General features: G+C 39.7%; 2 protein-coding genes across 6 annotated transcripts in view; one reads left to right on the top strand and one right to left on the bottom strand.

The window, feature by feature from the left end:
- GOPC (golgi associated PDZ and coiled-coil motif containing) overlaps positions 1 to 21,009 on the top strand; it is a 48,905-nt gene extending 27,896 nt beyond the window's left edge. Inside the window, exons 10-11 of one of the 3 annotated variants that reach the window (XR_015795980.1) lie at positions 14,203 to 14,324; positions 20,874 to 21,009. Coding sequence is in view for 1 of the 3 variants with exons in the window: in XM_088139905.1 (XP_087996031.1) it covers positions 13,708 to 13,730 (23 nt within the window). In the remaining 2 variants the exon portion in view is untranslated. The other 2 variants (XR_003085181.2, XM_088139905.1) reach the window with 2 other exon arrangements.
- Positions 3,789 to 27,571, bottom strand: part of DCBLD1 (discoidin, CUB and LCCL domain containing 1) — a 38,700-nt gene continuing 14,917 nt past the window's right edge. Inside the window, exons 3-15 of one of the 3 annotated variants that reach the window (XM_025169330.2) lie at positions 26,194 to 26,328; positions 25,350 to 25,401; positions 24,125 to 24,194; positions 22,316 to 22,449; positions 21,569 to 21,609; positions 20,848 to 21,063; positions 19,890 to 20,014; positions 16,561 to 16,708; positions 16,350 to 16,466; positions 15,481 to 15,571; positions 12,451 to 12,500; positions 11,364 to 11,483; positions 3,789 to 5,171 (exon numbers count right to left, since the gene is read on the bottom strand). In XM_025169330.2, the coding sequence (XP_025025098.1) occupies positions 4,672 to 5,171; positions 11,364 to 11,483; positions 12,451 to 12,500; positions 15,481 to 15,571; positions 16,350 to 16,466; positions 16,561 to 16,708; positions 19,890 to 20,014; positions 20,848 to 21,063; positions 21,569 to 21,609; positions 22,316 to 22,449; positions 24,125 to 24,194; positions 25,350 to 25,401; positions 26,194 to 26,328 (1,799 nt within the window). In that variant the 3' untranslated portion in view covers positions 3,789 to 4,671. Of the gene's footprint in view, positions 5,172 to 11,363; positions 11,484 to 12,450; positions 12,501 to 15,480; positions 15,572 to 16,349; positions 16,467 to 16,560; positions 16,709 to 19,889; positions 20,015 to 20,847; positions 21,064 to 21,568; positions 21,610 to 22,315; positions 22,450 to 24,124; positions 24,198 to 25,349; positions 25,402 to 26,193; positions 26,329 to 27,571 lie in introns of all 3 variants that reach the window. The other 2 variants (XM_007432449.4, XM_025169331.2) reach the window with 2 other exon arrangements.

Raw genomic sequence — 27,571 nt, 5'->3', positions numbered from 1 at the left:
CATATAAGGGGGAATAAGCTACTGCAGGTTGGGTGTAGCATATGTAAAGGTTCTGTTAGCAAGCATGTTTATGTACATTCTTACAGCATTTTATAAATTAATTTAGAAATTAATTCACTTTAAAATGTCTTGAACTGTAGAAATGAGAGCATCTTCAGTGTGAGATTGTGAAAAGCATCTATCAGTCAGGATAGGATGGGGTAAAAATCAGTCTTTCCTAATCTGAAGCCTTGCCAATAATCCCTAGCTAGCACAGCCAAAAGCCCTGTGAACTGGGAATTACAAGAGTCTATCAGATCTGAAAATCACCAAATTGGCAAAGGCTGGATTAGGCAGATAATTTGTACAATTTAGGCTAAACATAATCCATATGTTCCTTCTGTACCTTTTTTGAACAATGTAAAATCATCACAGCTTAATTCTGGATAACTTCTGAATTTTTCTTATCACATCCTAATTCAAACGCTCTTAAAATTCTCTTCCCATATGCAAATAATATGAACATTCATTGTCAGTAAATCTGCAACTTCGGTTAGCACATTCCACCACTTGGGAATGACACAAGAGAAGACCTTTTCCAGATGTCTGATAGATGAACTTTTGGCAGGGGGAGTGTCTCCAAAAGGTTCATCCAGTTGAGAGAGGTGGTTCTACAGGTAGTCAGGCTCTAAGCTGTTTAAGGCTTAAACAGTGCCAGTATCTTGAACTGACAATAGGCAATTGGTACCCAGCACACATCTTTCAGAAAGGCATCTTGCGTTTCCTTTACTTTGTAATAGTCAACAGCCTGAGTGCCTCATGTTGCACTAATTGCAATATTGGCAAGCTTTTTCAGGGCAGCCTTGCGTACAATGCCTTGCAATAGTCAGGATGGTTGTAATCAAGACATATAACTGTTACTAAATCCAGCTGGCTCAGGCAGGATGACAGTTGGTGCATTAGATGTAATTGTGCAAACATGCTCCTTGCCATAGCAATCAATTGCAAATCCAGTGAAGGCTTGGGAACAAGGAGTGCTCCCAAACTGCAAACCTGCTCTTTCTGGGTGAGTACTGGACAGCCCTATGCAGAGCATATTCACCTCAGTCCCCAAGTGTAGCTCTTCAGTTGCTTAGGCTCAGCTTCTCTGCTGTAGTTCTGATCTTTTTCCTAAACGGGGTGGGGTGGGGAGAGTAAGATTTTATCTATAGCATGGTGCAAGTCCATCGTTTATTTTCCAGTGCTAATGCACTTCGCCTCATTTAAAAAAAAAATCCAGAGCAAAGCCCAGTATTAAGCATGTAGCTAAAACGTTTAAAGCAAAAGGTTCTGAAGCATAGGATTTGATTTCAAGCAATTAATCTTTAATCAAATTACCTCTTACTGCTTATTTGTAAGAACTAGTTAGCTGCCCAGTCACAATCAGAAGAGACCACACTTGCCATGTTTTGTTTTTTTAATTTTGCCAACATTACTGCTTCTGTTGCCGTCTGACTGCTAAAAGGAGGTACCTTTCATATTCTTTCCTATTAGGTAGCAATTTATGGGCTCTTATCACCAAACATCTCGGAGAAGTGCATCAGCAGAGAACAGCTTTTTTTTTTTCCAGTGGAAGCTGAAATAAGCACTCAGATTATCTATTTAGTCCTCAATAGTCATTCTCAAGGTCTTTTCCAGATGAACTGTATGAATAATAAAAAGTTACACTGATGCAAGTATGATTTTACTACAGAAGTACTTTTCTTTCCATTTCAATTCAGCTTTGTATTGTAACTAGAAAAGTGTTAACTTTTAAAAAGTAATGTTTCCAGACAAGAAAGCAGACACGAGCAGGTCATAGCTAATTTTGGAGATGATACCCCATTTTGAAGTGGCACTCTGTATTGCTGAGGTGGAATACTAGAAGCTGTTCACCACTGCAATCTGCTAGTTACAAACTATGTTTTTTCTACCGCTGTTATTAACGGGCATGCTCCTGCTTGTGTATTCTGCTGAGCTTTGAACACATCCAACAGTCCTGCATACACCATTCAGTGTTGTTGGGGCATTTGAATGTTTATTTCAGTTCTTCCGTGTACCGTAGAGTTTAAAAAAGCTTTAAAACTTCCTTATGAGTAGTTTTATTTCAATTCACTTTCTATTCTGTGGTCCAGGATAAATATAATTGTCCATAATAACAGTGCTATTGTGTATCCATCTATTCAGGAATAAGCCTGACTGAAACCTTTAGGATTGTACTCCAAGGAAGAAATAAAGGATAACGTTTCAGTATTTGGAAACTAATGGCGCACTTACATAGTATTGTCTAGCCTGACTAGGGTAGTTTTTCCACCACGGTGTTAGTTATTGAATCCCCACCCCTATTGGTTTAACTGAATATGAAATATTTTTGTATAGTTCTCTCAAATGATGCAAGAAAGATAAATTAGCAGTGTAGTTCTATTGAGATAATACTACTGTTTCAGAGGAAAGTTCCAAAGTGCTGCATAAATGATGGGCCAACAAATGAAACCTCTCTACATAGATTACCATGAGAATATTCTCTATATCAGACGTTAAAGCAGTTTAGCTGAACGAAGATGTCTTAGAGCAGATCAAATATTATTTCCATCTACTCTGAATTATCCATTTACTACAATTGTTCTGGGCTCTGAATTCATGGATTTGTGCCATGGTTTAGCTTTGTCTGGAAATTTTATATAGTATCTATTGTTTTATGGGAAGATTTGTTGATGGATAATATTGTACAATCCAGTAGCACATTCCCCAACCCTCCATCCTAGCTGATAATTATGGAAATTACATTCCCCAAAAGTTTGAAGGAGAAACCAAATTTATAATATATTAAAAAAAAAAAAACACTCATGGTTTATTCAATTTAGTGTTCACACAACACACTGAGACATCAGCTGATCTCCCTGGGCTGTATTCTCCTAAGCTAAATTATCATGGTAGTCTCTGACTCAGTCTATCACACAGTCACAGCCTTAATTTACAGGGCCGACCAGAAATCTGAATTTGAAGAGGAAAATATGATTGGAGCTTCTATAGAACCATTTCGGGATACCCTAAAGCAGGTTGCTGCACTCCACAGCTGTAGCATCATCTTGAGAAAAAATGTATATGGTTTAAGATGTTCCAAACAGGTGTTAATGTGTACATCCTGAATTGCATTTTACCCTTCAAACCTGAATCTCTGTGCAGGTCTCTATTCTGAGTGATAGTAATTCTAGAGATTAATAGATTTTTTTTTTAAGTTTCAGCTGCTAAGAAATAGAATCTAAAGTTCTGAATACAAAATATAGGTTTTATTACATGAAAGCAATGTATAGCACATTCTGCGTATTTATTCAGAAATAGGTCTGGGATTTATAAATATGCGTTTGTATGTGCCCTGAGTTGCAGCTTTGGTTTATATGCTAGTCTGTAATAGCAGATTTGAAAATACTGCTTTCTGTTCATTCTATCACTATAGATTATATATATTATTAAAATATACATATTAAAAGAATAAAACTAACCTAAGAGAATGAGAGAGCCAGTTTGGTGTAGTGGTTAAGGCACCAGGCTAGAAACTGGGAGAATATGAGTTCTAGTTCTGTCTTAGGCACAAAAAAACAGCTGTATGACTTGGGCCAGTCACTCTCTCTCAGCCATAGGAAGGAGGCAATGCAAACCACTTCGGAAATCTTGCCAAGAAAACTACAGGGACTAGTCCAGGCAGTTGCCAGGAGTCAAAGCTAATTTGAAAGCACCGCCCCCCCCCCCCCCCGCCCAAGAATGAAGATCATAAAGATGCAATCAGCTCATTTAGTTTTAGCAGTTTCCATAACCTTGGTAGGCAGTTTATTTTTTTCCATATTTTCCAAAGAAGAAATAAGCATATTTTGCTTACATTAGCATGGAAAACAAGCCAGATTAGGTTCAAATATATAGACAACTCATGTTTAGATGCTAACTGCACTATACATTCTGTGACATTTTGAGGGAGTACAGGAATGTAACATACCATTGAAGTTGTGCCTAATTCTATTCCCTGAGAATCTAAACTTTCATTTAAAAATAAACTTTCTAACACTTACCAATCATGGATGTATACTTGATAATATGTAGGCAGTGCCTATGGAAATCTTACAGGAGTGAAGAGTTATGTTTTTTAGTCATGGAAGTTCTGTACCTTATCTTCCACATGACTATCAAAAATAAATTAAAAAGAAAGGACTGCTATCACTCAGTTTACATAAATTGCAAAACACTTTTTCTTAGTCCAGAATCTTTGTGTATGGGAAGTGCAAACATTTTAAATACGTATGTTTTTTACTGAACTATCCATTCTAAATATGAAAGAACTTCCAAGAATGAGTACTAGCTTCACTATCTGAATTTAGAATACTGCCCCACCTAGAAATCAGTGCACTGTGTTTTCATGTACACAGAGACAACAAATGAAAGGTACTTTAAGTTATTTTTCTTAAATTAAAAAGGTATGTACACATTGCACAACATTAAAACGGAGCACCAACAATTCGGCTGTGGAGAATCCACTGCTTACACACTTCCTTTTGAAGGCTTCTCATGGTGGAAGGAAGAAAAAGTGGCATATCACTCACTTTCACTCTGCAGAAATGTCAGTATCCTTGTACAAAATCAGTTTCTCGTAGATCCTTTCCTGTGCTTTTCATGAACTCTAGATTATAACAGCACTGTCACTACAGTCTGATTTATTGGTTTGAGGTCATATCTAGGTGTTGAATAATCTTCATTTGTCAGGGATTTGGCCTGGGGCTTTTGATAGCAAGTATTATAGTCCACCATGGGCAAGATACTAATTTTAGGCTTATCGTACTCTTTAATGTTTTGTGGTGTTTGATAATCTCCACTGTTGCCATCTGTCTTGCATAAGGCAGGAAAAGTTCCAGAAGGGAAAGAAGACACAGTGGGAATGTTGTAGCAATTCTCTGAAGAAAAAGCATTTTCAATTCCTGTACATCGCTCTATAATAGGAGTGGCGTATTCTGGTTCCTGATTGGTCAAAGGCAATGCATAATCATGGTGATTTCCTCTTTGTGGGCAATTGTAATGGTTCCTGTTCTCTGAGAGGCATTTTTTCTCATCTTCTGTATCCATTGGTTTAAAAGTAGACCCCTGTCGGGTAACTGTCCCAGTTCCTATCATGATAGGCTGTTGATAATCTAGACAGAAGACAAAAGCACACCTTTGAAATTCCAGTTCAGGTTGAATATGGATGCCAACCACAGCATTATTTTACACCAATGCTTGAGTAGTTTGCTACACAGGTGGTCCTCGGTTAACAACCACTCGTTTAGCAACCAAACTTGTGACAGCACTGAATGAGTGGTACTTACAACTGGTCTTCCAGGTTTTGGCTATCGCAGCGCCCCTGTGGTCACGTGATTGTGATTTATGGCCTTCCCTGCCAGCTTCCCACAAGAAAGTCAATAGGGAAGCCAGCAGGAAGTCAGGGTCATGTGAGGTCCTCGCTTAATGACCCATGGTGATTCGCTTAATGATGGTAACTGGGGACCGCATGCTTTACAACTGCATCACTTAGCAATGGAAATTCCAGTCCCAGTTACCATTGTTAAGCAAGGACTACCTATATTGTAGGAATCGCGATGACTAAGAAATCTTGCTGAATCCATCCTTATGCCACAGGGGAAACTCCTGCACTAACAAAGTCAGTCAAAAATCGTATGTGGGCATTTCATTAGGTGCTTCAGGGGTAATGCCTCTAGATTACTTAAGCCATATGAATTGTATGCAACAGGAGAAATGGAAAAAAGCACATTATATTGCCAAATTTATCCAGAAAGGAATTACAGTTAAGCTCTGAAAAGAAATGTTGCATTTTAATAAATCAATAGAGGAAACTGAAACAGAAGTAAATATATCACAGGCATACTAACAATAGAGTAGGCTATTAACTTTGGGGTGTGGGGCAATGAGTTTATTTTTCATTCTCCAGGGCTTGCAGGAGATGACTGCTGTAAAAGACTGAGCCAATTTTGAAGGGCCTTGTTTTGTACATTTGGGGATGGGAAGTTTAAGGCAAAATTAATTTGTGATATCCTGTGGGACTCCATGCTTTCCTGTGAGTCTATCACTTATCCCCCAAGCACTCAAACAAACTCTTTGTTTTAATTTAACTGATAAGAATAGAAGAGATAGCTTAGAACTAAGAGTAGGAGAGATTAAAAAGAAATATGGAAAACTAAGTTATCACAGGAGAATGGAGGGGTAGTTGCTGAGCTGACAAAAAGAAGGTAGAGACTTAAAAAACAAAGTCTGCTGGGAAGAGAATTGGGGAGGTGTGATGGCTGGTAACCCAAGATGGATTTAGTGTTGGCTGTTGAAGATGGTGTTAGTGGTTTTAATAAAAGCAACATTGGTTGGTGAACCTTAGAGGGTCAGCAGGATTACATAGCTGAAGGGTTGCAGGTTTAAGGAGAGGTTGGAGCAAGACTCTCAGAAATGGAGCAGGGCACCATCTGAGGGACAAAACTACCCAATGCTGAGGGCCCAGAGGGAGCCAGAAAGGGAGAGAGGGAGAGCATATTCCACCAGCTAGGGACAAAAGCCACCGCCAATCTGAAAGAGGCAATGTTGACCAGTCTCTCTTAACTCTAAAGAGAAATAGAGTTCTTAGAGTTATAGATAGGTTCATATAAATTCAGCTAATGTTACCACTTGCAAACGTTTTCAGTAGCAAAAAAGTATCCTTTAAAATATTTCATACCTCTGTGATTATCTTCCAAGTAGACAGAGGAAGGAGGGAACAATGGAATGCAATTATCTAGTTGTAAATTACACTTGCAAAACTAGGCTGCAAGAACTGAAAACCAATGCTGTTTTGGTATCTTAATAAAGAAAACATGCATCAAGAGATGTTTTGCACTATGTCGTGCATTAAATCCTGTGAATTAGAAAAACCCCATGACAGAATGCACTAAACTTGGCATCCAGAACATTTCAACAAATCCTCAATCATGAATAGAAATTATTTAGTGTCAAAAGTTCCTCAGAAGAACCAAATAGATTCTGCATCATCTAACCTCTCATCAAAGGAACCCATTTAGCCAACATTCTTGAGTGATTATGGCTTTCATAAATTATTCATAAATATTTATATTAGCAGTGATGGAGAGTAGTTGGGGAAAGCAGCACATTCCAACAATGGCAACAGTTTAATACAAGCACATTAGCAATGTTGTTTTTTTAAACACAATACAGGTAGCCCTTGAGTTACGACAGCAATTGAGACTGGAATTTCCGTCACTAAGCGATGTGGTTGTAAAGTGCAATGTCATGTGACTACATTGCTTAGCAACAACAGTCTCAGTTGACACCTATTTTATTTTTTTTATTATTAAATTTGAATGCCGCCCATCTCCCCCAATGGGTGACTCTGGGCGGCTCACAATTAAAAATCAAAAAGCCCAGAAACAATTAAAATACCCCATAAATAATTAAATTACTCAATCCATAAAAATCCACTGTAAAACAAACCCTATACATAACTACTAAAGACATTCAAGATGACCGGGGAGGGGGTTAAATCAATTACCCCACAAGCCACTTCCACTGATGTGAGCCCCCATCTGGCCCCCAGGCCTTCTGGCATAGCCAGGATTTCACACCTTTCCTAAAGGCCATGAAAGTGGGGGGCACACCGCACCTTGGGAGGTAGATTGTTCCATACAGCAGGGGCCACAGCAGAAAGGGCCCTCTTCCTAGATCCCACCAGTCGAAATTCCGTGGCTGGTGGGGTCTGCAGCATGCCCCTTCTGCTGGGCTGAGTGGGGCAGGCTGAGATAACGGGCGAGACGGCTCCTCAGATAACCTGGTCCTGTGCCATGAAGGGCTTTAAAGGTGATGACCAACACCTTGAATTGGACCCGGAAGCAAACTGGCAACCAATGCAGCTCGCATAACAGTGGTGTTTTATGTGCCCTCCTAGGGGCATTCAGAACTGTCTGCGCCGGCACATTCTGCACCAGCTGTAGCTTCCGGATACTCTTCAAGGGTAGCCCCATGTAGAGTGTGTTGCAGTAATCCAACCGGGAGGTGACCAGGGCATGAGTGACCATGTGGAGGGCCTCCTGATTGAGGAAGAGGGGTAACTGCCACACAACACAAAGTTATACAAAGGCCCTCCTAGCCACGACTGCCAGCTGCTCTTCAAACAGGAGTCTTGAGTCCAGGAGGATCTGTCTGGGGTAGTGCGACCCCGTCAAGAACCAAAGAGGATAAACTACTAGATCTTGAGGCTCCCCATACCCACAGCCACTCCATCTTACCAGGGTTCAGTTGAAGCCTGTTGTCCTCCATCCAGGCCACTACAGCCTCCAGGCACCATGACAGGATAGCCACAGCATCACTTAGGTCACCCAGGATGGAGATGTATAATTGGGTATCATCAGCATACTGATGGTACCTCATCCCATGGTGCTGGATGATCTCATCTAATGCTCATCTATTTAACATGTAGATGTTAAATAGGAGCAGCGAAAGCACTGAACCCTGAGGCACCCCACAGACTAGGGGCCGTGGGTTGGACCTCTCGCTCCCTATCAACACCGATTGGGTCCGGCCTTGGAGAAAGGAGCCGAACCAGCGCAGTACTGTGCCACCCAGCCCAAACTCCTGCACCTGACCCAAAAGGATACCATGGTCAATGGTATCGAAAGCCACTGAGAGGTCAAGAAGAGCAAGGATGGCTGCACTATCCCCATACTGCTCTCGCCAGAGATCATCGAAAAGTGCAACCAATGCTGTTTCTGTCCCATAACCAGGCCTGAACCCTGACTGATAGGGGTCCAGATAATCTGTTTCCTCCAGGATCCTCTGAAGCTGCCGCGTGACCACCTTTTCCACCACCTTTCCTAGAAAGGGAAGGTGGGAGACTGGACAAAAATTATCCAGAAGGGTGGGATCTAGTGATGGTTTCTTGAGGAGGATGTGGACCAAAGCCGCCTTGAAAGGTTTTGGGAACACCCCCTCCTGCAAGGATGAATTGACCACCACCAGTGCCCACCCTAAAGTCACCTCCTTGGTGGCTTTAACTAACCAGGAGGGACAAGGATCTAGAATACAGGTAGCCGCACTAACAGCCCTGAGGATCCTGTCCGCTTCCTCAGGGCCAACAGGGTCAAACTGTTCCCAGATAACTGGGTAAGAACGCTCCCCAGGCAACTCCACTGGACCCGCCTCATGCTTGGGCTCCAACTGAGAACAGACCTGAGTGATTTTATCTGTCAGGCGTTCCGCAAATTCCTCTGCACGGCCCTGTAAGTAGTCCTCTGAGCCCTCCCTACCCAGGAGGGACCGAGTGACCCTGAACAGGGCTGCTGGGTGACACTCTGAGGATGCAATAAGAGTGGAGAAATACTGACATTTTGCCACCCTTACTGCCACTAGGTAGGCCTTAATAGCAGCTCTAACCTGTGTTCGGTTGGACTCATCTTTAGTTTTCCGCCAGAGGCGCTCTAGGCATCTCTTAGCCCTTTTCAGCTCCCTTAACTCCTCCGTAAACCACAGGGAGTGCCGGGGCCAATGGGCTAAGAGATCCTGTCCAAGGCCCCAGCCACCTTATTCCAGGCTGCGGCCAGGGCCTCCGCTGGACCGTGCAGCAAAGCCTCAGGAACGACCCCCAGCTCCCTTTGGAACCCTTGCGGGTCCATCAGTCACCGGGGTGGACCGTTTGAATAGGTCCCGTCTCCCTGTGGAAGGGGGCAGCATAGGAGAATCTGATGGCCACCAGGGAGTGGTCTGACCATGCCAGAGGGGATAATATGAAATCCCCCACCAGATCACGCTGCCACTGCTCCAACAAGAAAACCATGTCTGGAGTGTGACCACTATCCTGAAACGGGCCATGGATGACCTGGGATAGGCCCACGGCTGCCATGGTAGCCATGAATTCCCGAGCTACCTCTGAGGCTGGCCCCAGGGACGATTAAAGTCCCCCAAGGCCATAAGCCTGGGGAACTCCACTGCCAACCCCGAGATGGCCTCCAGCAGCTCAGGCAGGGAGGTTGCTATGCAGCAGGGAGGTTGGTACAAAAGCAACACCCCAACTGATCCCATGTGCCCAACTTCAGGAACAGGGTCTCACATCCATCAACTTGTGGACCAGAGCCCCTGAAGGCCAACAGAGATTCCTGGATGATCATTGCCACACCCCCTGCCCTGGGGTCTCGGCTGGTGCCAAACCCTAAACCCAGCTGGACACAGTTCTGAAAGGGCAACACCCCTTCTGGGGTCAGCCAGGTCTTGGTAATTCATGCCAGGTCGGCCTGCTCCTCCCCAATAAGGTCATGAATAAGGGGGGCTTAATTATTGATTGACCTGGCATTCAGCAGCAGCAGCCGAAAGCCCGGGCCTCTGCAGGCCTGCTGACCAGGGTCTGGGCTTGAGCTCCAAGGGCTGGAACTCGCCACCGGTATAACGCATCGGGGGCGTCTTCCCCTGAAACAGCCTGCCCTCTGGCTCCTGTCATAACGTCATTCATCATGAACTGAATTCCACTGGTCATTAGCTAAGGACCCACCCCAATCCGAGCCATTCTTGGTTTGGTTCCTCCCAGCCCCAAGCCTTGGCAAGGTAAGAGACTGCCTCTTTTTCAACTCTTCTCACCCACTTATTCCCCCCCCCCATCTCTGCCCTTTTGGCTGCCTTGCACTCTACCACCCCTGCTGGCCTTGCTGCTCCAGCTGACCTTCGCCATCTTCTTCCTGTTGCTGCTGATGAAGCAAGCCTGTCCTGGCCCTTCACAAGGCAGCTGCTGGCCACACCAGGCCTTCTTCCTGAGGCCACACCTGCCCCTTGCCCAAATTGTGTGCAGCTTTCTTGCGAGGTTTTGGAACCTGAGGTGGGGGCGAAGGGCCAGTAGGCCAGCAGGGCCAGCAGAGTGCAGGACAGCCAAAAGGGCAGAGGTGGAGGGCAGAAAGATCGGTGGGGGGAATTGAAGCACCCCTGGGGTTGTAAGTGCAGGTGGCTACCAAGTACCCAAAATTTGATCACGTGACCATGGGAGCGCTGCAACAGCTGTAACTTTGGGGACTGGGCGTAACTACCATTTGTTCAGTGCCACTGTAACTTTGAACAGGTGCTGAATGAATGGTCACAACTTGAGGACTACCTGTACATTACTTCTTAAAAAATACAAAGTTTCCCCCAAAGGGCAGGAAAGTTCCCCTTAATGCACTTAAAAACCATCTAGGAAAGTAAGCCTTTCTGAAGAAAGAAAGTCATTATATATCAATTACCTGTGAACTACGCTGCCTTTCCCTAATTAAGGACAGGAGATCAATTTTTTTGCACATTATAGTGTAAGGAATAGTGACTGTTTTCAAAAGAATTACCTGCCATCTCACTTCTGACCAATTCTAGCTTTTTGGGTGCCTCTTTTTCATTATTGTAAGTGATGGTGAATTCTGTAGACTGATATCGGACAAAGGGCGGTTGGATTTGTTTCCAGAAACCTAGAACAGATACCTAGAAATTCAGATTCTAGCTATATTAAATCTCAAAAGGTGAATTAATTTAAAACACTGCATGCAGAGAATATATTTACTGTTAAGTTGTTATGAATTGGTAGCATGTAGATTTGGTAAATAATTATCGTAAAATAAAATTGCCTTTAAAATAATGATTCAGAAAACAACTGGACAGAGTTAATTATAGTTTGTATCAGAATCTTCATGACTAGCATCAGCACATATCAAATTATCTATGTAAGCCTCAAAGCACTGAATCCAGAGACACTTGAATGGAATTCTACTAGGACAATCAGTGTTCTTACCTCTTACAGCAATGGGGGTTCATACTTTCCTTTTTAGATGGCAAAGAAATAGCATGTGGGAGCTCTCTCTCAAAGGGAGACAGCAAAAGCTCACCTTGCATACACAAGGTTTCTAGCTCTACAAAAACCCTGTGGAAAGTAGCACTTTATTTCTTCTACAGCCCAGAAAATATATTAAATCTCTTTAATGCGCCCTCACAATCCTAGTGCTTCTGGAGTTTAGGGCTTGCTGTGCTTCTCATCAAAGCCAGGCCCTGCTGGAAAAAACCAGCAGTGTCATACACAAAAGTGCTCTGTAAAACCCTTTGTGGTTCTATAGCACCATAAGTTATCCATGCAACTTATGAAGTGGCAGGGGAACAAATATGAGAACCAGACTATCCACAGATTTCAATACAGCAGTCAGGGAAGCTGAAAAACAGGATGAGCAGGATCAGAAAAATCAGTGCTGGCCCCTCTCTGAATTTCCTGCTCTATTTGCTCACTATATATAAAACATGACCGTGCTGTGGCCCACACAGGGCAGGGGAGAGAAAGGAGGAACAGGTCAAGGATACTCCTACTGAATCCAAAGGGTATTACTGATAAACGGGGAACATTTTTTCTTCCTTCTTGTCATATAACAAAAATGAAAGATTGCCACTAACTTGGTTTTCCAGTGTCAGATGAACCACACGTAGCACCTTTCTTTCCTTTTCTGTAATGAAAGAGAAGATCAATGGCGCACTTGCTGCTTCAGTTCAATTTTCAGAGAGTCTGTGACTTTGTAAACTCCAATATACAGGCAACTCGGAATTTCCAGGCCTATGTGTTCCCAAGTTTTACTATCATGGGTACTATCAGAGTCTAAAAATCATGGGCAGATTTGTTATTTTCCTAGAAGCCAGGAACATAGCTTTCCTGCTATATTTTCACTAGGCTTCCAGGTTCAGGTGGTATGGTTTTCTGACTTAAAATTATTTTTATTTATTTAAAGGCCTCATTAAACAAACAAATCAAGAAGCTAACAATTTCCCTTTTTATTTGTTAGATTTATAGTATTTTCTTCATGAGTTCAAGGTGGCTTAAAAATGGAGATCTCCCTTCATTTTATTGCCACAACAACTCTGCAGGTAGGTTGGGCAGAGATGGAACAACTGGTTCAAAAATAGCCAGTAGCCCTCCATGGCTAAGTGTAAATTTGTACCTGGGTCACCCCAGTCCTACTCCAGCACCTTTTGAGTAAAACTGATTTTTAATTTTTTTTATCCCACCTTTATTATTTTTATAAATAACTCAAGGTGGTGAACATATCTAATGTTCCTTCCTCCTCCTATTTTCCCCAAAACAACCCTGTGAGGTGAGTTGGGCTGAGAGAGAGTGATTGGCCCAAATTCACCCAGCCAGCTTTCGTGCCTAAGGCAGGACTAAAACGCACAGTCTCCTGCTTTCTAGTCTGGTGCTACATATTATCTATCACCAGTATATATGGTACATGATATATATGATGATATTATGATGAATCTATTTCCCAACCTCTGATACACACCATAAAAAGGTAGATTTTTTTAGTTTGTTAACCAGCCAGATAGCCCAGTCATATGTTTAATGTCTTATGTCAATTAAGGCTGCTCTGAAAAATATGTAGCCTCCAAAATCATTATTTGTGCCACTGCTCAAACTATGGTTCACAGGTAACTATGGTTTTCAGGCAATTAATCTCATGAGTACTTGGGCTATGTATGGCTGAAGCAATCAAAAGCATCATGTGACATTGGACCTTCTGTTCCAATGGATCATTCTGTGCTCTGAAAACAGCAGAATGCCCCTGCTCACTTTTTATTTGAAAAGATTACTCAAGATAAGAAGTGGGAAGGTCTTATCCTTCGTATCTGCCTGTCCAATAACACTATTCCTTTCATCAGGTTCTAGGGTGAAGAGGACTTAAACTGTTCATTCATCACTAAGACTCTAGCTGGCTTGGCAAGCAGGAAAGTGGAATGTAAGATGATTTGACAGGATGTCAACTCACTCAGTGTGTCAATCAGGTTGTGTCCATGCCTGCAAATTTCTCCCTGCTCACCAGCAGCCTGAACATGTGCTTACTCAGAAAGCAATCTCCATGCAGCTCTGTGGAACTAACTTTTTTGGCTTATAGTAATGAACAATACAATTCGGAAAGAAATCAGGGTTAAAAGTTACAGGACAGTAGCTTTGCCATTAATGGACCTTTTGCAGGAAGGGGGTATTGGGTACTCCCAAAAGTCCATTAAATACAAAAGTATTTCATCACAGTGATTTTTGTTATTGCATCATTATTCAAATAGAAATGTAAACCACATTAGGAAATCTGGGACATGAACCGCTGCAAATGTTGAAAATTAAGGTAAAATTAATATAAATTTATCTGTCTCATCTAGACTACTTTGGATGTAGAAGATCTGTCCATTATTTCAGCAGGATGTCCAGACTGAACTTTGATCCACTGCATCTAAAATCTGCTAAACAGGGATACTTTAAATCAAGGTTTCACAGTAGATAGGTTTGTATTCCATGATCAGCTAACAACCACCAAACTGCATCCTTGTATAGCTCTGTGTGTGTGTGTGTGCGTGCGCACACACATGTGGTATGTGAGAAAGAGAGAAAGGGAGGGAAAAAACTGCCCTGAGGATATTTTTCATAGGCTGCTTCTTTCTGTCTAAGTTCAGGAATCACAGCAATGCCTCATTACAAATCAAAGCTCGACATAATTTTTCCCTCTGCCTCATCTCTCCTTTAATGATTGAGTGCTTTTTAAAAAAAAAATTGATTCCCTCTTTCAAGGCTAAACCAAGGGAAGCTATCATATTCTGAGCTAATCCTTCATGCAAATAATTAGCAGTTAATGAACTGGCAGGGCTCCCTGAAAGCATCCTGATACAATGCTTTGATTGTACTCTTCTGCTATGCTTGCCCATGAAGTACGGAAAGAATGCTCTCTGAGCAGGCACACTTTGTCAAACGATATAGTCAGCTCTTTCCAAACCCCTCCATTCCTGTTAGCTGCAATTTATTACCATATATGCTCACAGATAAATCAAGAATTTTAGGTTCCAAAATCCACCCCAAAAAGTGGGCTCAGCTTATCCACAATACATACGGCAATACTTTTTTAAAGTAGCTGTATATCTCGTATATCCCAATGGATAAGCCAACCCTGGAATTTTTAATCAAAATACCATGAAAAATGTGCCATCCGTGGATAAGCCAATTGTGAAAATTAAAACATACGAAAATTTGGGGGGTCAGCTTATCCACGGGTGGGGCATTTTTCATGGTATTTTGGTTAAAAATTCAAGGGTCAGCTTATCCACAGATGGGCTTATCCACTAGTATATACGGTACATGAATGAATGACAAGAAAATAAGATCTCACTAGTGGAGGAAACAGAGAAATCTCACATCTAGGAGGCTAAGAATTGTGGAAACCTAATCAGCTAATTAAAACTGTTGGGAATTAAATGAGATATCATGTATGCAATACTTTAAGAAACAAATGTATAAAACCATTAAATAAAACCATCTGTTTTTTTCCCATGAAATTACCTTCAACTACCAATTACTCTTGAACCACTATAATGAAGAGACTCCACCTATCCAAACTATGACAATGATCATGTGTCTCAGCTCTGAATGAAAAAATTCAAGTTACATACTTTCGCATTGCAGTAGAGATGCAAATTCCTGATAACAGGAGCAGCAAAAACACCACCAGGATTGGAATAATGATAGCCATAAGTTTCAATCCTTAAAAAAAATTTAAAAAATTAAAACAACATAAATCAAGATTTAAAATATGTTGAAAACGAAGCTAGAAAACTGACTTGAGAGCTGGACTACACACTAATGATCACATTGTATTAGTATGTAAAGAGGAGTACATATCTTGAAGAGGCCAGGAAGGGCATTAAAGCGGGCACTCTTTATTCTACTCCAAAAGCAGAATTGACAGAGCACTATTCTATACTGACTTTAAAATGCTGTATATATTATCAGAGAAGTTGATGGAAAAATGGCTAGTGTAAGTGCCAAATATCTTGTTCTCCATAACTGGATCTTACTGAAGTAAGCTCATTATTCAATAAGCTCATTATTGAATCATTGCAGCCCATAATGATTAAATGATGCTGCCAAAATGGTAGAATTTCAATGGTGTGATTCTGGACCATTTGGAGGGGGTGTTAAGGATGAAAATGGGAGCAGGTTGCTGCCCACTCCTATTTCCATTCTTATTTTTGAAGAAAGCAAAAGAGAACATGTTACTAAAAATATGCTACTGCACTATCAAACTTCACTGATACTATCTCAGGAAGCAGAAGCCACAAGCGGAATGCTGGACCAATGTGTGGAGAACAGATAGATGTGGAAAATGTGTGTGTGTCTGGGAGAGGGGGCAACGGGGACTGCCTGCCTGTGGCACTGGACTGTGTGACCATTTTCTGAATGGTTGTGCCCCAACAGCCAAGGATGGATGGTAAATTTTTTCCTCCATTTCACATACACAGGTTTACACTGACTGTCATACCTAAGTTGCTTTCAATTAAAGGTATAGATTCTGTGATTGAGCGGTCATCTTTTTTAGTTGAAACACCTGTGCTTTGACTTGGTCTCTGCCAGAGTGGATGAATAAGAGAGCTGTTACCTGCAAAACAGATGAAACAATATGCTGACACCCTGTTTTGTGGGACAGTCAGATCCTACTCCTTATCAAATCTGTAAGGATAAAAATGGCTTACTTTGGGCTGCACGACAACCAATAAGTTCCACCTTCAGGGCTATTCTTTTGTGCCAGGTCTGTGGAATAATTCTCACAAAGCGAGCTACTATAGGGGGAATAAAATTATTCCGAACTACATCTCCATGATTTGAGTTGGCTTTGAATACCTGCAGTATGAAAGAAAAACAAATAATTAAACACACACAAGACAGGATAATCAATACTAGAGACAAGTTAGGAACAAGTGATTTATAAAAGACTGTTTCTTCTTCCACAAATTAATCCTTCAAGGAAATGTTGTAAAAGGAGGATAAACTGAGCAATTCAAGTCTCTTTTGTCAATGTCTGAAAATATACAATGACTATGATACTAGAAATGGGGTGGTTTTTTGTTTTGTTTTTTGAGTGGCTGAACAGCAATTTGAGTAGTTTCTGGCACAGAGAAGACCTACTTGATAAGATTGGAGAATCTGAACTTGGATGCCTCAAAGTGCCATGTCAGCACAATAATGCTATATGACAGATGGAAGAGTCAATTTCATTAAACAGTGAAAAGAGGAACATTACTTCCCATGCCACAGCATGATTACTGGCAGGTCAACTACATCACTGCAGGATAACATAACTTCTAAAATCCCTATAATGGTTACCAGTAACCAGGGCCCAATTTAAAGTGCTGGTCATCCCCTATAAAGATCTATTATTGTATTATATTAATTATATCTATAGCTGCCCATCTCAATCAAGTGACTCTGGGCAGCGAACATCACATATTGTATCATATCATATCACTGGGATAAGAACATCTTGAAAAACCCTACTAAGAGTTTCCCCCATCAGAGGTCAGGAGATCATGGACCAGAGAGAAGGTCTTTGGAACGCACTACCCCCAGAGATCTGTGATAACCTGTCCATCATGACATTTTGAAAAGCAGCCCAAACAGCCTTATTCACCAAGCTTTTAAAACTAGCTGATTCCTAGAATTCTGTGTTTACTCTGTTACAATCTGCCAAGTCTTCTGATTGGGACAGGCTATAAAAACTGCAAGCATGCAAATAAAGCCATCCTGAAATGAATGCTTTCCAGCTATCCCCTCTATCTCCATCCAGCATAGCCACTGCTGGATATTGATGATGGAAGTCAAGAACAAAAAGCCCTACTGCTTCAGGCCCAGGCCCATTTTAGCATTTTGTTTCTCATAGTGGTCAACCTTGGGGTGCTCAAAAGTCCATCCACCTTTGTTTGCAAATGGTATTTGAAATTATGCTTCCCCCAACCCAAAGAGAACACTGAATCTATAGGACCAATAGCCTTGATAGTCCTATCCCCCATGAATGTATCCAGTCTCCCTTTAAAGCCATCCAAGTTAGTGGCCATCACTATGTCTTATGGTAATGAAGTCCATAGGATAATTATGAGCCGTTGTAGACCTAGACATTTGAAGAACTAATTCTATCTAGGAGGGTCTTTTCCCACCTGTTGAAAGAAAGTGGGGAGAAAACCATCCCATTCAGTACCAATTTCTTCTGGTCCCTCCCCAGGTTTTAGTAAATAAATACCACCCAGATTAACTTTTTGTTAAATTCACATAAAAGCACCTGAATAAACAAATTACTATTAAATGTTTGTACAGTTTTATTACAATGGCAGATACGCTCTCCACCCCCTGCCCTGCACATGCATAAATAGGGAGGTACAGAGGTGTGAACTTTTGTGTGTGTGTTGTTTAAGATTTTGTCCACTTATTCAGAAATCTTTATTTCATTATTGCTAGCACCCTACTGCCTAATTGAAGTCCATCAAATTTGTTAGAGGAAATATAAAAAGGTCACCTTTCTTTGGTTGGTAGTAGGCAAGACTCATTTATCTCTCATAATTTAGGTTTAACACACCCAGGAAGAGGAGTGTCTTTTAATTCAAATCATTCCTGAGATTTTATTGCTATGTGAAACAATATTTTTCAAACAGAACAGCTAACAATGTTCAGTACGCCATTATACCCTAACCAGATTACTGCTGATTTATAACATTAGAATTCCCATTATACATACCTTATGTCTGGAGAGCACCAGATTAAGTGAGACAGTGTGCAAAATTTAGAAACCAGATGTCATACTAATTTTTGAAAACAAATGCTTAGTTGTTTTTTAAAAAATGTTGCTAAAGTTTTCACAGAAGATCCCATTTCTGTTATCTTACAACCAGCATTCACAGAAAAACATAAAAACATTTTAAGCATCTACAAAACAGACTATGGTTAAAAAAATCAGTTAAAACCTTTAAGTTCAACTGAAACAAATATATATGATGCAGGAAGTTAATCCAATTCAATTTCTTTGATATTAAGAGTCAAGAAAAGATTCGCATATAAAAGTACAAGCCAACATCTTTTTACTAATAAAGGATGAATTTCACCAGTTCCAACTGTGCGTTACCAGACAGTTTTGTCTACCATTTTCTTTGAAGATGAAAGGAGTCGTGGAAATCTAGATCTTCTCTTGAAAAGGAAACTGACTATTTTAGATCAACCTTCCCCAACCTGGTGTCTTCTAGATGTACTGGGACTACACTTATATTAGAAATCAGAAAGCTTCCAGGAAAGGGAAAAAGAACAGAGCAATATGAATGTTCTAGCTCTCAAAACTATAGAAACACATTTGAAAATGTGTAGCAGTAGCCATAATCAAAACTGGTGGATTCATAATAAAGCCATTAATAATGTTAGACATATTGATGGCATATATGCGATCCAGTGTGCAAGTTAGTTTTGCATACACTTCCCACAAAATTTTCTGAATACTGTGGGCTGAGAACAGGTAACCCTTTGCCAGCAGTTATGCTGGCTAAGAATAGGTCGCAGTTATAATTATAAGCTTTGGCTAATATATCTCCCTAAAAACCATTGATTCTGGTTTATTGTCTCTAGGGTTTCATTTAAAGAAGAGGCAAGATTTATTTGCCCAGTGTATTTTGTGGTCTTGTAAAAAAAGAAACTACTTCAGATAGCATACTGTACTTTGTTACTTCATGGCCTGTGCTTCTTACAGTTTTATCTAGTCAACATAATCTCTGATTTTGTTAATTAGCAATCCAGGCTATTGGAAAAAAAATCTCCTTATATTTTCACTAGTTGCTCTACTGTATACCACTATCTTTTGAGTGCTAGGGATAAGACAAGCTACCCATGACTCAGACAAACTTAAGGCTACCTGAAGCCCACTTCATTCAATAGGATTTTCACCATGATGAGTATAATACTGCTGCTTAAATCATTAAAAAAGACTGATGCACTGGAGAGAAAACCCTAATAACTCCTTCTTCCATTCCCTGCTCCATCCCAGCATTACCTTTTCTTCATTGCTCAAGATTCCTTTGTAAGTCTTCCATTTTGAGTTGTTATTTTTGTAGTTCACAACAAATGTCTTAACGTAATAATTAAAATGAAGCACAGTAGACCCAGTAGTTCTAATTCCTTGTAATGAAAGAAAACAGGATACAGTTTTTAATTAGTTAATAAAAATGAAACTAAACTTTCCTTCTAATAATATTAATATATTGAGACCAAACTTAAATGTGTCACTATGTTAACTTTATATTTTATCGTTGATTCCACCAATTCTATCAATAATGATAGAGACAAATGTGTGTCCATTTAAGAAGCCTGGTTTGCCACAAGTAGTAATAAGAACCAGAAAATATGTACATTCTGGATAGCAATTTTATATACAAGTGTAGTTCAACTCCACATTAATATGGCGTAAAGGATTGCATTGGCTAGCAGCTAGGGACAATTCTCATGAAATAAGACCATTGCATTTTATCATCTGTACCAGATCGGTTTATATAGGTCTTAAAAAGTCTGAGGATTCAGGATGCAAAATGTTACTGAGAGAAACACATTTCTAAACACAGTGGACATGCTGCAGGAAACCCAATTAAAACAAGACCATATGATCAGTAAATAGACATCACAGCTGGCTCTTCTTGTGAGACATAGCCATCTCGGTGTATTTGGCCCCTTCCTTTTGCATCAGGAGCCAAGTGAGAAAGTTTGAGTCCAAAGCAACAACGTATAGTTCATTCCACAGAGAGCTAGAATTCTTTAGTTGTAGCTTACTGTACGTCTGAACATGGCCACTGAATTATAGCATGTTCCATGAATAACTGACCCAGAGGCAGAATCCAACACTTTCATCAAACTGAAAAACAATGGTTGTGCCACACTTTTCATACTTGCATGCAACATCATGACACACATATAAAAGGAGTATAGCACTGTACTGAACAGGAGGCTTCTGAACTGACCTGTAATTCTTGTTTTCTCTCTCAAGTCAATTTCCAGCCACTGTCGATGGTTACTCTGGTTTGCTGCCCAAGAGGGTCCTGGAACTTTGAGCCAAGCCTTCTCAGGAGACCACTCAACTAACTCCCCAACTTCACTGATTTCATCCCAGGATGATGATGCAGTCACCCGAACATCCAAAGCATCTCCTCCGCCTAAATTCAATGCTTTGTCACAACCTTTAAGATTATAAAAAGTGTGTGTTTTTGTTTTCATCATACATGCTATAACAGAGAAATACTTGCTTTCTCCAGCAAGCCAACTATCCTAGGCTTTTTTAATGTTCTACTCAAATGTAGAACCCAATATCTGAACATAATTGTTGATGAGAAACACCTGTATATTATTTAGTAGGAGAACTGGATAAATTTCCCAACTGAAGCTTTTGATTTCCAGAGATGATGATTCTTCTGATAATAGGTAATCTAATTCATAAGTTGCATCATCAAGAACCACACAATGAAGAATATTTGGTGTTCAAAGTAAGTGTGTTGAACCCAAACACACTGTTAAGAGTTTAGCTGTATAAAGTTATACATACCTACTCAGTAGCAAACTAAGTGGATTTAGTTCTGAGAAATATCTGAATAATATTTATAATGACAACAGTACTAAGCTTTGAAGTATTAATTAAACTAGTTAAGCTTTAATGAATGAAAAAAGCAAAATAATAATATTCCTTACCATTTGAGTTAAAAATAAATCGCTTATTTGATAGAGATCCACTGTAAAGGGAAAAAAATGCCATAATTTTAACAATCTATTGTCACAGATATGTGTTTGTGAATGTTGTCTGTCTATCTATCTTTCTAAGCTATTTGGTTCACTTCTGTATGAGTTTGTTGGCACTTCTATTTCAGGGAATGAACTCTTTCCATGACCTAGAGTAAGGGTGACAGATCTGATGCCTATTACTATTTAACTGTAGTGTTGAGGTTGTGCAATGGACCCCCAGTGATAAATGCATTTTAGTTGTGGTTCACGGACCAAGGTTTAATATCATGGCTGTTCAGGCCTTGGCAACCAAGGACTGAATTTTGACACATATATCTTCATTTAATAGGCTGAAAATTGAACAAACTTGCCCACGGTCAATTGGCTTTTCTCTTTGAACAATTCAGCAAGCACACTGGGAAGTCTGCATTAATTGCAACAGAACAATATTTAACTTTAGACTTTGTGGTTTAGTTGCTCATGCTAAGGGAGGTGCAGGCCAATTGTGTAAAAAAAAGGAAACAACTCTGTATGGGAGCATATGGTTATATTGCTCCCTGTTATGCTAAGGTATGGTTTTAGTTGCAGATCAAATTATGGTTATTTAGGCTTTCTAGTTTAATCATGACTTACTTTGAAAGAGAAGGAAAGGTGCTGTACTTTATACCCTGGCTTTAAAAAGACATATGATCATCCAAACACCAAAACAATACTTACTCTTGGGAAAGGATGCCATTGGCCAAGATACCCTGATATCGATTTTTTCCTTTCAACTGAACTACATTGATCTGGCCACCCAGTTCATCTGCAATTACTCCAGCATGTATGGCAGATTTGCATAATAAGGATGTCTGATGTAACAAAGACAAATTAAACAAACAAACAAACCAATGACTATGTTTTAGTACTGAAATAACTCGCACCCATCTAGCCAATGAAAGAGGTTACTCTTTCAAAAATCAAGTCTAATAGAAAAGGAAAGTAACAATTCTCTGTAAATTATTTAATTGGAGAAGAGACAGCATTACTTGTGAAAGCCTTCTGAAAAGATTGCAACAACTTTACTTGTTAGGTAAATATGTTCTAAGGTTAATATTTTACAATGCAGCAATCCTTCCTTGCCCAGAAATCATTAACAGTGTCATTTCCTCAATATACAGGTGGGGAAGAATAATGCCACATGCTTTGGTCATTTGGCTGAAGATACTCATAATGAAAAGGGTGAGGAGGAGGACCATGAACTAGTTCCTAAAATAGTCTATTATGCCTGATTTGGATAAAATCAAAAGAAATGGCATCTGAAGTCCCACGCCAATTAGCACTGATCTAAATAAAGCTACACACCCACATAAACACACATACAAGGGAACACTATGAGTAATAAAGGAACAACCAGCTATTATAGTGACCAGATCAAAACATACAGAATTCTCTGCATACCTCCAAACTGTGCAAAGCCTAAAAGGTACACTTGGCTTCAACTGAGGTTTCAATGAACTGCCACATCAATGCAGCTCTTCAGGTGAAGCAATACCTTTTTGCTATACCCTACATGGCACTGCAGTGTTGTAGCTAGGTGACTGTTTTGCTGGCTGACAGTCTTCTGCTCATATGTGCAATAAAAATTTTCACTAAAGCAAAACAACGTATGAAGTGGTCTGATTCAAAGCATCAACTGGAGGCATTGGGGCAGAACCCCTGTTTTTAGATTTGCAGTGCTGCTTTGCTCCACTGACCAAAACTGAGACAGCTTATCAGATTTTGCAGATGATATCTTTGAGGGCAAAATCAAAATTCAAAATGACCTCAACAGACCTGAGCATTAACTTAAATGCAATTGAGTGATGCTTAAATGTAACTAATTCTGCATCTGGATAGGAAAAATCAAATGTTCTGATACAGGACTTGGGAGATCTGGCTTATTGGCTGGGCAATAAAGATCTTAGAAGGATCTAGGGTTTCTACTAGACCAGTAGCTGAACAGGAGGAAGCAGTGTCATGCAAAGCTATTAAAGGCTGGATGGCCACCTGCTGGAGATACTTAGTGGACTCCTGCGCTGAGCATTAACTATTTTATGATTCACACAGCCCTACTTAGTGGGGTAACAGCAGTTTCTCTGAACTTCATTCACAATAAGATTCCTACAAAATATAGTACTGTACCAAACTTTCAAAACAGTTTACAGATCACAACAGAAGGACTTTTTAGTTTAACAGGAAAACAGCTCTATCAATCAGGGCATGCATAGTACCAACCATCTAGTCTGAACTATATATTAATTAAACAAACAAACATGCTTTATGTGCCTCTCATCTTTAAGCCTGATTTAATAAGATTATCTTCACCTGTTCATATCACTATTTCCAGATCTTTAGTAAAACAGAATATGTTCCATGTTGCATAATAATTTATTCTACTGGCTTTGGCTTAGGTTAAATGTTTTGTTGATTAGCCAAAAACATTTAGAAAACGGTGCTGCCACTTTTCTTTTTCTTATCAATCTGCTCTTACATTGGGGTACTTACATCTCTGTAGCCTTCTATTATATTCCCAGAAATATCTCCTACTATATCTCTGCAACCAGGTGGACAGTATCTGCTGCCAGGGAAAAAAGAGGCCTCATTATTTGAAGTAGGGATTAGTAATGAAGTGCAGTACAGACACACTCACACACTATTTATCATAAATACAGGCACAAACACAAATGATGGTAAGATCAAGGCCTTCCCTCTCAAAATTCCAGCTGATTCTGGAAGTGACTCTGGGCAGCCAACAATCTGTGAAATAGCATAAATACCCACAACAGCAGCAACTGGAATGTATTTTCTTTATTTTTTGCTGTGAAACCTGAACTGGATGCCATGTACCAAGTCCTGTTTTATAATCCACTATGCATTGCCACAGTTCTCTCCTGCCTGCCCTCCCAGGTCCAGCTTTTAAAACATGGCTGGTTAGACCTTGATAGCATTTGCAGCTGCTCTGAGAATTATGTTAAACTGTTTCTGTAGCTTTACAGATGTGAACAGTTCTCTAAGATGCTGCTGCTTCATCACGGCATCCACTAGCAGCAGCTATCAGAGCCACTAGCATTTGTGAGGCTTGCATCAATGAATTTGAAAAAGGCAAGAAAAAGAGGAAAGTAACCAGCCAGGTGGTTCTTGAGAGCCTGATTCATGGCCCACAATCCTCTTTCATCTCTACTAGCAATTCTGCTGGGTGCGTGAACAAAGCATGCACATTCTGAGTAATAGTGTGGTCACATGCATATCGCTTGACTCATTAGCCTGCACCAAGTCCAGCTAAAAGAAATGCCCATCCTCACAGGTTCTGAAACAATGTCTTGCTTACGTGCCATTATCTTTAAAGCTGCTGCACAAGATACTTCTTTCTGTAGTTAGGAGCCAGACATCCTTGACACCAAAAGCACAGTCCTGACTTATTTTGGCGTTCCAAGTCACTACACTATGCATTAGGGCAGTGCAGCATTCTGCTGCAGCATTCCTTCATTACTTTTGGCATGTAAAGTCTCCCACAAGAAGATTTTACTGCCTCACTCAGACAAGCATCAAGTAGATAATCACACAGGCAGATTCAGATGTCTCCAAGTATTTCCTGAAAAATACATTCCTGTGGTTGGCAGTAGGGTTCCAGGCATATGGTCATGTCTATTATCTGGTTACAGCAATAAATATGTTACAAGCAAGATGCAACTTGACAGCCAGAGAGTCTAGTCCTTAAGCCTATACTTACCTATACTCCAGCTCTGCGTAGTGGCTTGCTCTTTCCAGACATGTGATTAGATCTGTTAAAAGAAAGTTATTTCTCAATCTGGAAGATACAGTGTACTTGTGAACTTACGTTTATACGTTCATATAAACAAACTTAGTCAATTAAAGCTAAAATGTCCTTTAAGAAGAATTAATAGCCACGGAGGTCCTGCAATGTTTGTTTTTCCCTTCCTAATCCTTTTTCCCTTCCCTATCCTACTTATAAATTTCTTCACTTGAATCCACCTTTTTTCCCAAAAATAATTACGGTAAAACTTCAATTTAACAAACCATCTGGGGGAAGAGTCATCCGTTAAACCCAAAGGTCAGAATTTACATAATTTACTTGTGTGAAATTCTAGTTTAGTCAGAATTGTATGCTCTGTCATAAGTCTAGAACAAGAAAAGGTAGATTTTTATGTACAAATAGGAAAAAGAGCATAGTTCAAGTTCTTTCATGCCAGCACACGGATTTTTCTAATATCAGTTTCTGACTGCAACCAGTATGTACTGGAATAGTAAGATGAAAGGCAGTTTTCTCTCTGTTTGCTTCTCCCTTGTGCTCAGAATGCTTGGCGTGCCAGCAAGAGGAAGGCACTCTTGCTGCAATCTGGCCACCTTCCCACTTCCATAACAAACAAGACAAGCAGGCAGCCAAATAAGAGGCTGACATTAGAGGAAGATTCTTTCTGTCACTAGCATTCAGCTCATCCTTGCTTCCCCAAAATTAAGGAATGGGAACAGAGGCTGGTTGGCTTGTTAGTCGCTGTTCCCTTCACAGCTAATCTCAATTCCTGCCCATACTGGTTTGAGGTATTCCACTTTACCTGGATGATCACTGCTGGTGAAGGACAGGAGAAAGCCCCTACCGGATACATGGGACCCACTCTCAAAGTGAATGGTTACTTCACGTGAATCTAAGATGATTTCTTTTGGGATGGGCACACTGCCACAATAAGGTCCTAAAAACAGAACAAGTAAAATTGGAAAACTTGTCAAAGATACAACAGAGACACACCAAAGAATAGAATATATTCTTTATCCATAGAACTTAGTTTACTATGTGTATAGTTGGTTGGTAATCTTTGAAATTAGTTGAATAGCTAAATTCTTGCCACTCTGCATTCAATAAAAATGAAACACTGATACTAACATTTCAGATTATTTTAGCTTCAAGTTCACAACCAGAGTTTAGTAGCTTTGAAAGTATAGCTTTCTTAAAAGAACAGTAAATAACACCACACAATCAAAGTTGGTTGACTTTTTATGGTCTCTCAGCAAGACAGCATCATCAGATTCAACCAAAATACAGTTTTAGCAGTTTTACATAATGGATGAGAGAGAAAAAACCAAGCGCACATTTCTTATAATACAGTATACGTATGTAATAAATGCAGTGTATTACATGCAGTGTAATTTTTTTTTTTAGTTCTTGGTTTTAGTTTTGTTTTTATGATTTTATGGTTTGTAGTTTTATTACTGCTGTGAGCCGCCCAGAGTTGTGTTTTAAGATAGCCTTACAAATCTTTTAAATACATTAATTAATTAAAAATAAATAACACTATATAGTATTTACAAACTATATATTAATATTTAATTATTTCTTTTAAAAACAAGAATAGTAATATTTCTCCTTATTTTCTTCCTCTATTTTGAGAAATTCAATCATTATAATTGAATGATAAATTCAGTCATTATAATTGAACCAATTTCATTAAGTAAAACATTTTAAGCTGTTACTTTTTATCTTTGAATTCTTTGGAAAATTTGGAAATGCTTTTGCTGGCTTAGTTCACCATTTTATTTAACTATATTTTAAAATAATTAATGCAATATTATTTACTTTCCACAAAGCACTATAAAATGTTTGTTAGAAAGCAAGGTGAAAACAATTGGAAATGCTCAACTGAAAAGAGTTAAAAATTTGGAGATAAAAATAAGAATAAACTATAAAAATTAAATGAAAAAAATTAAGGGAAAAAGATAGGGTGTTTACTGATAGCAGAAAATAATGAAGGAAGGTGAACAGCAATATTGTAAAAGATAATTAAGGTTATATGAGGGATGTAGAACAGTATTATTCTAGATCCAAAAAAAATATTTAATTTTTTCTCTTATGTCATATTAAATATTATATAATGTGTAAACATTAAAGAGGATTACAATGTCCAGAAAAGTAGGCAATTTAGGATTTTTGTGGGTTTC

The sequence above is a fragment of the Python bivittatus genome, unplaced genomic scaffold (genome assembly GCF_059951505.1).
Source record: "Python bivittatus isolate LINGU-HERP-01145 unplaced genomic scaffold, Pbiv_v1 ctg000020_np1212, whole genome shotgun sequence".
In the NCBI taxonomy this organism is placed as follows: Eukaryota; Metazoa; Chordata; class Lepidosauria; order Squamata; family Pythonidae; genus Python; species Python bivittatus.
The sequence above is the reverse complement of the archived record's forward strand: the minus strand, read 5'-3'. Positions and strand labels throughout refer to the sequence as shown.